The 15055-nt window shown below is 31.1% G+C and overlaps 1 protein-coding gene across 1 annotated transcript in view; it reads left to right on the forward strand.

The window, feature by feature from the left end:
• Vps8 (vacuolar protein sorting 8) overlaps positions 1-15055 on the forward strand; it is a 112466-nt gene that overhangs the window by 48696 nt on the left and 48715 nt on the right. The window contains exons 13-14 of the mRNA XM_075364591.1: positions 10002-10182; positions 13588-13789. Of these exons, the coding sequence (XP_075220706.1) occupies positions 10002-10182; positions 13588-13789 (383 nt within the window). The remainder of the gene's footprint in view (positions 1-10001; positions 10183-13587; positions 13790-15055) is intronic.

Below are 15055 nucleotides of genomic sequence, written 5' to 3' on the forward strand. Positions count from 1 at the left end.
TTTTTACTTCCTTGTACAACATAAAGGAAGTATTGTGATCACAAAAAATTTTGGTTTTCAGATTTCAACAGAGATAACCATTTTGACAGTCCCTGAATCCATTTTGACTAGTTTCAGCATGACATCTGTATGTACATACGTACGTATGTATGTATCTCGCATAACTCAAAAACGATTAGTCGTAGGATGTTGAAATTTTATATTTAGGACTGTTATAACATCTAGATGTGTACCTCCCCTTTTGATTGCAATCAGTTGAACCAAAAGTGTCCAAAAAAGCCCAAAATCCAAAAAAAATTGGATTTTGCACTTTTTCTTAACCGCAGTAATAAGCCCTCATTGAGAGTTTTGCAATGATATATCATAAGTGGTACTTATTTTCATTGAATCTCCTTTTATTTAACAATTTTTTTTTTTTTAATTTTTTTTTTAAACTATTTTTTTAATTTAAATATATTGATTTATTAATAATTATTAACCTGAGATTATAAAAAAAAATTTACAATAAATAATAATTTTTCAATAATAATAAAAATATGAAAAAAGATCAGAAGTTATTAATGAAATAAGATTTTAAGTACTTTTAAAAATGTATATATGTAAGTTAATAGACATATATATTATATATCTATTTACATATGTGTATATGTAATAGATTTGGTGAAACATCTTATTATTTAATATTGAAAATTATAATTTAGAATCGTATTATTTTTGGATTTTCTAGTTTAATTTCTGTTTAATTTTATTTAATTATTCTGGAATTTTTTGTTTCATTTTATCTACATTAAAGTTAACTAAAGAGTGACTGATAAATAGACCGTCACAAGAACAACATTTACACTGACACATACATGCCCAATCTTTAATAAATTGAAAAAAAATTCTTATCTTGTAGTTCATTACTCCTCTGATATTGTCAGACAATATTCTCCCTAAGTTGGAGTTGATCATCATTTTGTTTGTTTGTTTTTTGTTGCCAATCATTTAATCGCTCTTTGGTTTGATATAATTCTTCTGATCTTAATTTGTGTACACGTTCTCTAGTTTTCAAATTTTCTCTGTATATTCATCATTCTCCTTAATCTTTGTATTCTTTCCTTGTTCTTAACATTTTCTTCCTCGTCATATTCATCTTCTTGTCGTTTTTTTTTAGATATATTTCTTCATATTATCTTTCTTTTTCCTGTACGATTGTTTCTTTTTCATTTTTGATTATTCACCACATAATCCAATAATAAAAACTGAATATTTTACACTATAAGGTAGAAATTAACATTTGTAACCAGTGTACAAGAATTCACTAAATGGAATTATTAACTTTTATTTATACAACACATCAGAAATCTGAAACTTTTGTTAGTTAGCAACTCACGAAGATACGAGGGCAAATCAAATATAAACAGGAGTTTAGTTCCTGAGCGTCTATGGTTGGTAGGACTGGGCCCCAACTAACCAAGCATACTAGAAGCAGGGGGCTTCTAGTATGCTTGGGTGGGGGTCATTAGGAGTGGGGAGAGCCAGCCATTCCACACTCCCAACCAATTTGTCATTAATGCTCATGATGTTGGAGCAATAGGTGCATCCCTCCACTGTGCAACATATAATTATAAAATTTTCTGCTCGTGAAGGAGTTCAAGCGATGGAAATTTTCCGGAGATTAACTGTACAGTTTGGGGACGAAACATTGTCAAGGATTCATGTGTTTGCCTGGCATTAAGAGTTCAAGGAAGGACAAGAATGAGTGGAAAATCAGGAATACAATCACCATGCTCAGACCAGCATTACAGATGAAAAAATTTGCGCAGTTCAAGACATTTTTGAAGATGATCGGTGGGTGGGAGTATCCGAAATTGCAGAACAGGTCGGAATAAGTTACGGGAGCTGTAGAGTGATCATCACAAACGACCTACAGTTCTGTAAAGTGTGTTTGTGTGTGTGTGTGCATGCGCGTGCCAGATGGGTCCCTCGCCTTTTGACCACAGATCAGAAGTTAAGATGTTTGGAAGTCTGTCAGAGGCTTACAGCAATGTTTGTGAAAGTAGGTGATGCATTTTAGAGTTGGATCATCACCTGTGACGAAACATGGGTCCACCACTACACTTCTCAGTCGAAACAAGCCAGCATGAAATGGTGGTGGAAAGGGGAGGCAACCCCAGTGAAAGCTAAGACTCGACTGTCAGCTGGCAAGATTCTTTGAACCGTTTTTTCGACCAGCGAGGCATTTTGCTCATTGATTTTTTGCACAATCAATGCTGCTAACTACTGCGAGCTGTTGAAGGAGGTGAGGGCTGCATATCACCGCAAAAGATGAGACCAGCCAATTCAAGAGGCCATTCTCCTCCAATGCCAGGCTCCATACTGCAGCTCTAACAGTCTCAAAACTGGAAGAAATGCACTGGATTCAACTTGATTGTCCTCCCTACAGCCTGGACCTATCACCCTGCCATTTTCATTTGTTTGGCTGCTTAAAAAGCTCTAGGAGAGCAATGATTTGAAGATGATGATGGCGTGGAGGGATTGTGTGCAATTGGCTCTTAACTACCAGATTCATTCTATGATGCTGCAATAAAAACCTTCCTTCTCGCTGGGAAAAATGTGTTTCTAAAGCAGGAAACTATGTAGAAAAATAATTATATTTGCTTTTTATTTTTCAATAAATAAATTTTTGTATATTTTTTTTTACATTTGATTTACCCTCGTCAAATAATACTGATCTAGTAATACAAATAATAAAGACACTTTTACTCTATCCTAATATTTCACGTAAGATTGTTGGATTAGTAATTGTATAAATATTTGATGTTAATAACAACTAATATTCCAGCAGTTATGTAACTGTACACTTTATTAAAGAATTGGAAGATTGTATCTCGCTTTCAAATGAAATAAGTTAAAATGAACTCCAGCAAAAAATGTGTATATGTAATTTAATAGGCGTTCAAGGAAATCATGTAGTGTCCACATGAAAGTTTTTCATTTATGAGTACAATTTGATCCTGTTCTTGTGTTTTTATCTGTGCTTTTTTATTTCTATACAATTCATCTTGTTCTTTTTTCTAAGTTTCCTACATTACTTTTCACTTCTTTTTTTCAAGAGATTCTCAGTACTTAAATTTTGCTTTTTTTTTTTTAGAAGAAATCTCTATCAGAATTATCTTTCACTAATTTTTTCATCCCTCTTAAAAAAACTTTGCCTTTTTTTGCTTCTGCAATAAGCATTCTTGACTCAACGCTTATAACATAGTTTTTTTTATTTTCTTCAATAAACTGTTTTTACCTAAATTTGTTAGATGATCTTTTGTTTTTTGATTAACACATAGTTTTTTTGTAATTTGTCTTTATGATCAAAATAAAGCAGTGTCTTGAATGTAGCAGTGATAGTAATTTTCTTAAAGAAGAGGATTGTGAACATGGGAATTATAGCATTGATTTTAATGTATAGAAAGAAAATGTTCAATTTAAGTTATGTGACTTGTACCAGGATTACTAGAGAAGCTTTATATACAAAATAAAAATATAATTATAAAAACTGATCTGTTTGATAAGAAAGAAAAATTATATAAGTGAATTGAATAAAAACTTTGTCATTTTATTGGAGTCTGTTAAAAATTTATAAGCACCTTTCTCTGCTAATAAAAGATATCCAATTTGTTAATTTAAATCAGTTTACCCTTTGTATAGATGATATTTTTGTGGTAAAGTATAAAGTTAATTATTTAATAGTATTGCAAAATTCTGCATTAACTGTTTAAAAGAAAGAACATTTTTTGGTCAAAGTGTAACAATCGTAACTTAAATACGAAAAAGACCATTGCAGTTTGCTTCTCAGGAAGAAACTTTCCTCCTTAGTCATAGTATTACTCTGGGGAACAAGAAAGAATTTTTTTTGTCTCAGGAAGAAAAACATGTGATTCTGATAGTATTTTTTCTTCTAAATTCAAATATATCGGTTTTCCCCATCATGCAAGGTTTCATTTATAATTTCAAACATTTTAATACTTTCTGCATTCTTAACTACATAATATTCAAACATTTGAGTCGCCTAGAAAGTAAGAAATGACAATTTTCTGCTATATTTCGTCTGTGGAGCATCCCTCTTGGTGGTCCAACAATAATTGGCCAGCAAATTAGGATTCCATTTGCTTTGATACCTCTTTTCTATAGCTGAAATCTCCTGATGAAAGTGTTCCCCATGCTCATCCCTCACTGTGCCAAGATTTGCCAGGAAGAAATCTAGGTGCGAGTGCAGGAAGTGTACTTTTAAGGACATATTACAACCCAAATTTTTATAAGATAAAAATTTGGGTTGTAAACCATCATATTACAATTTGATGGTAATTTTCCACCTTTCGATTTCCCAAAAAACTTTGAGTGCTTGCCAAACCACTATCTCCAGTGAATTCAATAATTCCTCAGTCATCTTGCATTAGTGATCGTATTTGTGGACCCACAAATATTCCCTTCTTTAATTTTTGCATCGCTAATTTTAGGAAACGTCTGTCTTAAGTTCATGAAACCAGGAGTACTGTCCATGGCCTTGACAAAATTCTTCATTAATCCTAGTTTGATGCACATTTTTAGGATTATGCAATGGGTCATGTTTCACATTTTTCTGTTTAGGAATGAGTGTTTTTGCATTTAGGCCATTCTTTTCTAATGAAATGGATTTTTTTTGTCTCTACTATCCCATTCACACAAAAAACCACAGTACTTTGTGTAACCAAGCTGCAGACCAAGAATAAGTGCAGTTACCTTCAACCCCAAAAATACTTCATTCATACACGGCATATTTGAAACTTTTCCAATATAAATTTAAAGTTTTCATATGTTTCTTTCATACTAGCAGAGTAAGCCACAAGTACTGATGGGAATTTATTGCCATTATCCTGAAGCACAGCTTTTAAACAAACATTAGAGGAACCAATGAACAAGTGCCATTCTGTTGGGTTATGTTCATTACGAAGTGTCGCCATAATAGAAGAAATGTCATTACAAAACACTAGGCCATTTTCTTCAGAAAAATAGTCTTTAAATTCAGAATGACGATTACGATAAGTACATATCTTTGTATTTTTTGAAGAAGATTTTATCCTTTTAATCAGGGAGCAAGCATTTCAGACTGTTTTTTGGATAACTTTAAATCTTGTATGAGATCGTTAAGATTTTCTTGAGTTAGTAAATGAGGCATAGATGAACTGCTTTGTTTAAAAGTTGTATCACCAGAACCTGTTTCTTTTTCTTTCTTATTTTTATCAGACTCTGAGCTCTCTTCACCTAATGTCACATGTTCTAGAGGCTTTCTAGAGGCTAATGTCACATATGGGCAATTCTTCGTAGTGTGGAACTGGTCTCATTGCAGATTACTAGTTAGGATATACCACTGTATGTTTTGATTTTGACGTAATCCCTATAATGTTTGTTAATCAGAAATAACTATCAGAAGAGTGATCTTTGGGTTCCCTCCAAAATCATAGGGATAGCAAGTGGCATGTGCCAATTTTCTACACAATGAGAAGCCTAGAAAATGATAAACAACAGATATGTGGGTTCCAGGCCCTTTTTGGTCCCCGACTGTACACCCAAACTAAATTTCATAACACTTTTTTACTAATGGAGTAAGGTTTCACCTTTGGGACTTGAGCGTCACTTTACCACATAACATAACAAAAATTGTTAGGATGATTTTAAACAAACTCTAGGCATTTTGTAAAAAATGACTAATTAAAAGAAATAAAGTTGTATGCAATATATAATAATTTAGACACACAAAGTATTCACAATGATGTGTGTACTGGTTCACTGCTATCTCACAACTGCCATTGTTCTGATGAATGTGTGCTGCACTAGATCACGTTTGTACATGTTTATACATGTCTGAACCTGCATAACAGTAGCAACACTACTCTTCGAATTAGCTCATTTGGATCCATCATATTTATAATCCTCTAGGAGCTTTTACTTGAATAGACAAAAAATGTTTTAAAATATCTAAAAAAATTAAAATAACAAAAAAACTGTGGGTTATGGAGAAATTTTGAATACATATTTGAAAACTGGGTAAAAAATTGCATTAAGTACACCTGTTAGTACTTGTGAGACAAATATCATGTTGATCAGTGTTATTTATGGAGTATTTGAATATATTTTTAGATGATAAATGTTTATGTAATCATTAAATTGATTTTGTTTAAAAGTTTAAATCTTATTGTTTTTTTGAAACACTTTAATAAAATTTGTGTGCTTATCATCATTATTAAATTTAAATATTTTTTATTACAAGGTCTGTTCAAAAAAAGACCAAATTTTTTTTTTTTTTGGTTATAGAGACTTACCAAAATGATTATAGAGACTTACAGGGTGGACTCTCAAGTTGCACACAATGATATGGATATTTCAAGTGTTTTAAAAGTGGTCGAGAATCTACCAAAGATGATGTTTGTTCAGGAAGGCCATTGATATTAACAAAGACACCCCACACTGCTCAAAAGAACAATTTGGTGAGAACAGATTGATGTCTTAATAGTTCATGTGACGCCAGAAGAAACTAGATTTTAGTTTATTCATGTATGAAATCCTAACTGAAAAATTAAGAGTGCATCACGTTTCTACCCTGCCCGTAATGAAATTTTTGACAGAAGAGTAGAAAGCCAGTCGTGTAGCAATCTGTCAGGAACTTAGAATTCTGCAAATGATGAAAAAACCTGTTTGTCTACGATAGTAATCAATTATGACACTTGGGTATCATGTGAAAACATAGTCATTGGGTCAGAGAGTCATTTCATAGACCAAAAGAAACACACAGAAATTGTTCAAACTCAAAGGTGATGTTAAAACAGTCTTCTTTGACATCAAAGGCATTGTTCACTACATTTTTCTAGTGCAGTTTCTGTGGCAATCTACTTCCAATACTACCTAGAAGTCATCACACATCTCCATAAAAATGTGAGGAAGAAAAAACCTGAACTTTTACATGACAATTTTGGTTCTTTCACTATAATAGTAACAGTCCATGCTCCACCATTAATTTGCAAGTTTGTATAAAAGATTCAGTCAGTGTAATCCCTCACCTGACCTAGCCCTTTGCTGACCTTTTCACTTCCAAAATCAAAATGTCCATTAAAAAGACAGAGCTTTGAGATAATAGAGTCCTTAAAAGAAAATTTGTAGAGTGCCCTGAAAGCTATTGTAAAAAGTACATTCCAGACCTGCTTCTCAAAGTGAAAGGGGTATTAGAAAAAGTGTACAATTTGAAGGAGAGTACTTTAAAGGAGATTAAGTGATTGTATAAGCTGTAAATTAATTATAATTATTAATAACTCATGATGAAACTGAGATTCATCGTTTTAAGCTGGAATCCAAGTATCAATGTTTGGAATGAAAACATGCAAGTTTGCCCACTAGGAAAAAATTCAAAACCTCAGTGTCAGCTGGTAAAGTGATGCTAACAATGTTTTAGGATTGTAAAGGCCCAATTTATAGCGATTATTTGGAAGAAAAATGTATAATCTACAATGTTTACTACTGTGGCATGCTAGAAAATAAAGTGAAACCTGCAATAAGGAGGAAACATCCATTTTTTTCCAAATACTTTTGCATGGAACAAGTTAGATCATTTATTTATTTGTGGTTGTTTCTTTTTTTCTGTTTTTCTATCTGCCCAGTACCTCTTTATTCTTTCTGATACCTCTTTCTAATGTTCTTCAGAAATTTAGCTCTGTTCCTGTGCCTCTTGGAACCTTTTGTTTTCATCTTTTAATATTCTCTTTGGCTTATAATTTTTTCGGTTTTTTAGGTCTTCATGGACTTGTGTGAACTGTTTGCCTTTAGTTTTTTTACTTTGGAAGAAATCAGAAATTTGTTATTCATTCTAAATAAATGGGAGTAAAATGCTATTCATTTCCTTATCGTGTGACAATTTTTCAATTTTAGTATAAAGTTTGTTATTTTTAATTGATTTTACTTCATTATTTTGAAATTTAGGGCCTAAAATTTTTCTTATAATTTTCCTTTCTTTTTTTCCTAGATTTTCTAGTAGACTTTTGTTGCACAGTCTTAGGGTTTCTGCTACATAGAGTGCTTCTGGCTTTATCACAGTTTTATAGTGTCAAAATTTTGAGTTCTGTGGTAAAGACTGTTTGTTATATGTGTTTTTTGTTAGTTGAAAAGTAATTCTATTTTATTAGCTGTAACATTTAACCCTTTTTTATCTAAAGAATTCAAACTGATCCATTCTCCAAGATACTTGAAATTATAACTTTATTCTTTTATTATTTATACTAAGGAAATTCAGGCAGTTTTTATCATTAGTCAAAATTTCTGTTTTCTCAAACACAATTTTTAATCCCATTTTAGCAGCTTGTTTTTCTAATTCTGTAATTTGTTGTTCAGCTTCTTTCCTGTTTTTAGCTAATAATGCCATATTATCAGTGAAAGCTAAACAGTTAATAATCCTTAGTCCTTTAGTTCCCAGTCTTATTCCACTATTTTTGTCTATCTACCTTTACAAGAGCACAGTTAAAAAGTAGTGGAGAAAGTCCATCTCCTTGTGTTACGTCAGGTTCAATGGGAAAAAGACCAGGTAATCTCCCAGAAATTTTATTTTAGAGTATGTGTTAGTTAATGTTGCTTTAAGTTTGTGGTTTTGTTATATAAATCTAATTCTGTTAATGTTGAAAAAAGTGATGTTCTATCTACCGAATTGTACGCTGTTTAAAAATTAATAAAAGTTATAACATATATTTATTTTGACATTAACAGTATTCCGTAATACTTTTGAGATTGAACATTCTCTCTGCGCAAGATATATTTTTCCTAAATTCACCTTGATATTTATCCTGTTGTGAATCCAGTTGAAGTTCGGCAAGATTAAGAAGAGCTTTAGGTAGAAGTTTGTATGTAACTTCCAAAAGAAAAAATCCCCTTTAGTTATTTGGATTTGTTTGAGATCTTTTTTTATGACGTGGGTGGATGAGTGCAGTCTTCCAGTCTTTGGAAATTTTTTCGTTATTCCATATTTTGCTAAAACTTTTGACTAGGGATTCTTTTGCATTTATGTTGGTCTTCTTCCACATTTCTGCTACAATTGAACTTTCCCTAGAAGCTTTATTATTCTTCTTTAGTAAAGTTTTTGAATTTCATTCAAATCTGGAGGTGTGGAGTTTTCTGTATTATGGTTGGTTATTTGAAAATTAAAAGTTTCTCTAGATTTCACACAATTTAATGAATTTTGGAAATATTTGGCCAGGATTTCACTGTTATCTGTTATGTATTTTTTTGGTAGATTATATTTGTTTAATTATTGTTTCAGTGTTTGGTAGTTGCAAGAATTAATTTTAATAAAGGCTTTGTTTATTTGGTTTAAAAGTTTTTTCTCATTATTATTCTTGACTTGTTTTATCTTTTTACCAACTTATTTTCAGATGTGAAGGAAATCCTGCTTACTTTCGTCAGTTTTACTAACATTGAAGTAATTTATTTCAGTGTTTTGTAAAAGTCTTTTTAGATAAAAGCTTGGTTATTTTTTTTAACACACTTAATACGTAACTGCAGTGTTTGTACAAAACTGTGCATTACACAGACTGGAAGCATATTTACCTAAAATGTAAATCACATATATTGGTACTACATGTATAAATACAATCACTTATACAAACAGGTCTCAGATATAAAAACTTTAACCACAAACATGCAAACTTTGCACAAACATCAATAACCAAAATTTCAGCTCTCTTGAACAATACATTATTTAATTTTGTCTTTTTAAAAACAAAGTAAATTTGATACAATATACATCAAATATACTATTTGATTATATAATTTAAGGTTATTGGTTTCTTAATCTTTTTAAGATAGGCATCATTAACAACATGCTTAACTAAACTGAGGAAAGCAATTATAATTAATTTATAAGGAAAAACAAGTATCACAATTTTAAAGTCTCATTTACAGTTTTTAATAAATTTTAAGTAATGTTAACTCTTTTAAATTTATTGTTTCAGGCATTGGAACAATGTGTTTTAAAGGTGGATGTAACATGTCTAGATATCGAACAAGTGTTAACTCTTTGTAGGCAACATAATCTTCATGATGCACTTATATCTATATGGAACAGAGCAATGGGTGATTATACAACCCCAATACATGAGCTATTACCAATGTTAGAAGATTATTTAGTTAAAGGTATGTTTTTTCACTTTTATTGTTTTATTTGTTGTTGAATTTCACTTTTATCTGTTGAAAGTAAAATTTTTTTCTCTTTTTAAGAGATAGTGCCTTCTCTCTTTTATTTTACTTAAGTAAGTGATTGGAATATTAAATTTGTTACTGCAGTTTTTCCATTCATTTTTATCGACGTCAGGGTGTGCAAAAAAATATTGAGGTTTTAAAGCTGCTTGACAGCTCTTTACTTTGATTTACACTAATGAATCACAAATAAAATTAAATAACTTTTACAGTTTTTCTTACCTTTTATTACATGGCACACATCCAACTGATAAGAGAATTTATCCCATACTTTAACCAGCATGTCTGGATAGTAGAAGTAACAGTTACTTTTATCCTCAACTCTTACTTGTAACTCAAATTGGGTAGACCAGTAGCTAGTGAAGGCATGTACACAAGATCCTTTATAAAACCCCAAAATAAAAAAAAAATCTCATGGAATGTGATCAAATGACCTGGGCGATCGCAAACAAGCTCTGTCATTGGGTCCATGTAATTTGATCCAACAATTGGAGAAAACGTCGCTCACCCATTCCATACAGCATTACATCAGTAAGGAGGTACACCATCTTGTTGCCAAAAAATATTCTTTGGTCTATGTTGCAGTTGAGGAAAGAGCCATGTGGAAGCCAACCAGAATGTCCAGATAAGCAACTCCTGTTAACATTTGCTTGAGTGAAAAGGAACAACCCACAAACTTGTTGTCAGAATATCGCACAGAATACATTTAATTTTAGGGAGGCCTTTTCACATTTTAAGAGTTCATGAGGATTTCCTACCCCCAGATACCGACAAATATTATGTGTGTTAATTTTTCCATTAAGCTGAAAGCTTAAGTCGTCACTGAACATAATACGATCAACAAAGTCATCTTCATGGTGCAACAATTTGATTGCAAAGTAGGGACATAAAGCATAGTCAGTATGCTCCAAAACCTTAACTGCTGTATATGGTGTGGATGAATATGTAAAGGTTTCCTTAAAACATTTCACACTTTCATTTCTGCATTACTAATTCATGGCCAGCTTTTTTAACAATTTGGCTGTGCAGGAAAGTCTTCTTGACATGTTCAACATTTTCTTCTGACACACCCTTGGTTGTTCTGCACTCTTTACACAGACATCCACTTTTTTCAAACTAATTTTGCCATCGACAAATGTTATTGTCACTTGAGGATCACAATTAAATATTCTACAGAACGCATAGTGAATTGTAACTATAGTTCAGGAGTCACCATCTTTGCCATCATTGGCGCTGTCAAGAGGAAAGATAGGAATCAATCTATGGCCATGTGTGCAACTAAAACTACCCTTTTTGCTCCTTGATTCTAGCCTTAAATCAACACTGTACACCTCATCTAAGAGATATTAAACCAATTAAAACCTTAATATTTTTTCATACACCTGTTTTTTGTTCATGAATCTTTAACAGTTTTTAATCTTTAAAAGTTTTAAAAATTTCTGTTGATCAGAATTCTCAAAAAAAGGGATTTTATCTAATTCTTCAAGGAATGCAATGATCGTTGTAGCTTGAATGTTTGCAGTAATGCTAAAATAGTGTTTTTTCTTACTGTGTTTTTAAGAAAGGATATTCAGTTATTGAAATCTTTGTTCAGATTAACAATAAAATGTAATGCCATTTTTTTTTTTTTTTTAAGAAGAAATTTCTGAAATAAAAATAGAAATTTTCTACTTCTTATACAAATTAGGAAAACTGTATGATTATAGACTATATGGTTATACTAAATTATACAGTTATCTAAATCTAGAAAAAAATCTGTAACCTGAACTGATATTCTGTTTAATGATCTTTAAATTTCAGCTCAGTAAAGTTATGAAACTTTTTCATTGAACATTTTTTTGTTACATGATTATAGAACATATATACTTTCAGAATTTTTATTAGCAATGTGATTGTAAAAGGGAAGTGAAGGAAAAAAGAAATTTGTTAAAACTGATGACAGTTTACAGACATCTGTTAGAGAAGAATAAAATGACTTCACTGTGAAACAGCTGTACAGACAAGTCTGTACTATGTAATGTTCTTTTGTGAAAATTGATATAACTGTATGTAATTCAAATTTCTATAAGTGGTCTGTAAATTATGATTGTAAAAAAATAAGCTTTTTCTTTTATGTTAAATATTATGAGTGAAAATTTATTGGAAAATTGCTCTAGTAAGGATAAACCCTTAATATGAGGGTCATTCAGTAACTTAAAGAGACAAATGGTAACAGGGGAAAACTATTTAATAGAATAAATGAAACTGTCTGATGTTCAAGTTAGCAACCCTTGCATAGAAAATGTAGTTGTTCAAAATGAATTTATATTATTATAACCTCTTCTTTTTATTTCAAAATATCGACTCTTATTGAAATATGTACTGTGGATGAATAGCTTATTGTAATAAGATTTTTATTTTCTGAAAGTATAAAACTGGCTAAAATTCAGTTGCAAATGTTAAAACAATGTGGTTAAAAGTGTATTAATTGTAAACATTTTTTGATTGATCAGTTTAAACTGTGCAAAACAAATATCACTGATCTTTATCATGGCAGAAGATTAGTTATGACTGACACTTTGCAAAATCACATCAATAATATTATTTGCAATTGTAGATGCATAAAAATTTGGAAAATTGCTGAAATTTGTAATATGAGTATTTTACACTGCCGATTCCATTATCAATGAAAAGCTGAACTCAAGATCACAAAGACACCCGAATTTATATTTGTACAGAACTTAAACTACAGTTTTTAGTGGGAAGTAATGCTATTTTAGATTGCTTGATAACTTATGAAACTTGGATTCATCTTTTGAATTGGAACAAAGTTTTCAGTGTATGGAATGGAAACATCCAAGTTTGCCCACTAGGAAAGAATTAAAAATCTACTTGACAGACGGTCTATTAATGGTAGCAGTGGTTGGGAATTATTAAGGATCAATTTATTGCGATTATGTGGAAGAACAACATACAATCAACAGTGATTACTATTGTGATATGTTAGAAATGAAGTGAAACCTGCAATAAGGAAATAGCCTGGTTCTTTCTCAAAATGTCTAACTGTTATGCATGATAATGCTCTCCCCATTGCACCATTCAAAAGACTCAGGAAGCTATTCAAAAGTCAGATTGGGAGGTGTTGCCACATTTATTTTACAGTCTTGAACTCGCATTCAAAATTTTTGTTTGTTTGGTCATTTCAAAGAGTTTTTATGTGGCTCCAAGCTTTACAATAGTGAGTGGATCAAGTATGTGGTACAGAAATGGCTCAGACACCAAGGTTAGCAGTTATTTAATGCGATATAATTATCTAGTATTACCATGATCATCAATTAATTATTTTTTATGTAAATGTTTCAGGTCAAAGTTCGTATGAATTATGCAGGTCATTAGGTAACAGATTATTAGTTTATTTAAGTTGTTGTCTATCTGGTAGAGCGTATCCAAGTGGTGATATTCCTTCTGGATGTGTTGACAATGTCAGACAACAAGTATTTAAATGCCTGTGTAATCAACATAGTCTCAATGCTGGTGATAGTGAAACATGTTATCCTTATTTAAGGTAATATTATTAGCAGAATTTTTGTTACTAATTATAATTGTTGAACTTTTTAAGATTGATGCTGCTAAACATAATTCACTGTAATGTATTACAGAGATATAGTTAGCTAATAAATATTAAAAATTAAGAAATGAAATGACTGCCAAAAGAAAAAAAACATTGCTCATTAATGTATGATAATTAAAGAACATGGGGTGACAATTTTAGGTATAGTATTATTAAATATAGCCTATGACACTCCTGATAACGTAAGGATTCCAACCCATCTAAATTGGTTCAACCGTTGAGCTGCTACAGTGGAAAAAACAAACATATATCAACCTAAATAGATTACAAACACCTTTTTGAGCAAAAAATATTTCAAAAGCACATGCAGTTTTACTAATCTCATTAATATAAATTAAAATATGCAGATCACATTAATAAATGATACCTTTTCATAAGTAAAAGATGCCTCACACGAGGTGCTTGCATCATCTCACCACTTTAGCTTCACATGCAGTTCACACAGGAAGCCCATTATTATTAAATAGAATTTTTTTAAATTAATTTTATTTTATTCTATTTAACATAAATGTAATTCTCTTTGTAATATTAATAAGTAATACATTCAGCTGATTCAAAGCATATTCAGTTCAAACCCAGTTCACACAGAGATAGAGGCTCACAGTTCACTATAATTAATTCAGTTCATTAAATTTGTGCTTCAACTAACAAATCTCCACTACTACATAATTATATATATATATAGCTTATGACACTCCCAGTAATGTATAAGGATTCCAAGGCGGGGTCATACATCTAAATTGGTTCAGCCATTGAGCTTCTATGGTGGAACAAGCATACATACATATACCCTAAATACTTTACACTCCTTTTTGGATAGTCATGTAAAAAGCTGTCATCAATATTGTTGAATGCTTTTCCAAATCATGTGTTTCCTTAAAATTCAACCTCTCTCCCCTCCACTAAAAATAATTTGACCTATAATTAGCTGTTGTTGGATTAAAAACCCAAGTCTCTGTGAACTTAAAAGTTTTCAAAAAGTTAAATTATAACATAATATGCATTATAAAATGTTAATGAACTTCCACTTTTCATGTGGTTATAAATTTTCAGCAAACAAAATCACTAAGGCTTTATCTATAGCATAAGTACATATTCTTCTATATGAAATTAAATTTGAAGATAAAATTCCATCTCTAAATAATCAAATTTAGAAAAATGTTAGCTTCTGCTTTAATAATATTTAATCTATGTAATTTG

This window comes from Lycorma delicatula, chromosome 4 (genome assembly GCF_047948215.1).
Source record: "Lycorma delicatula isolate Av1 chromosome 4, ASM4794821v1, whole genome shotgun sequence".
NCBI lineage: Eukaryota > Metazoa > Arthropoda > Insecta > Hemiptera > Fulgoridae > Lycorma > Lycorma delicatula.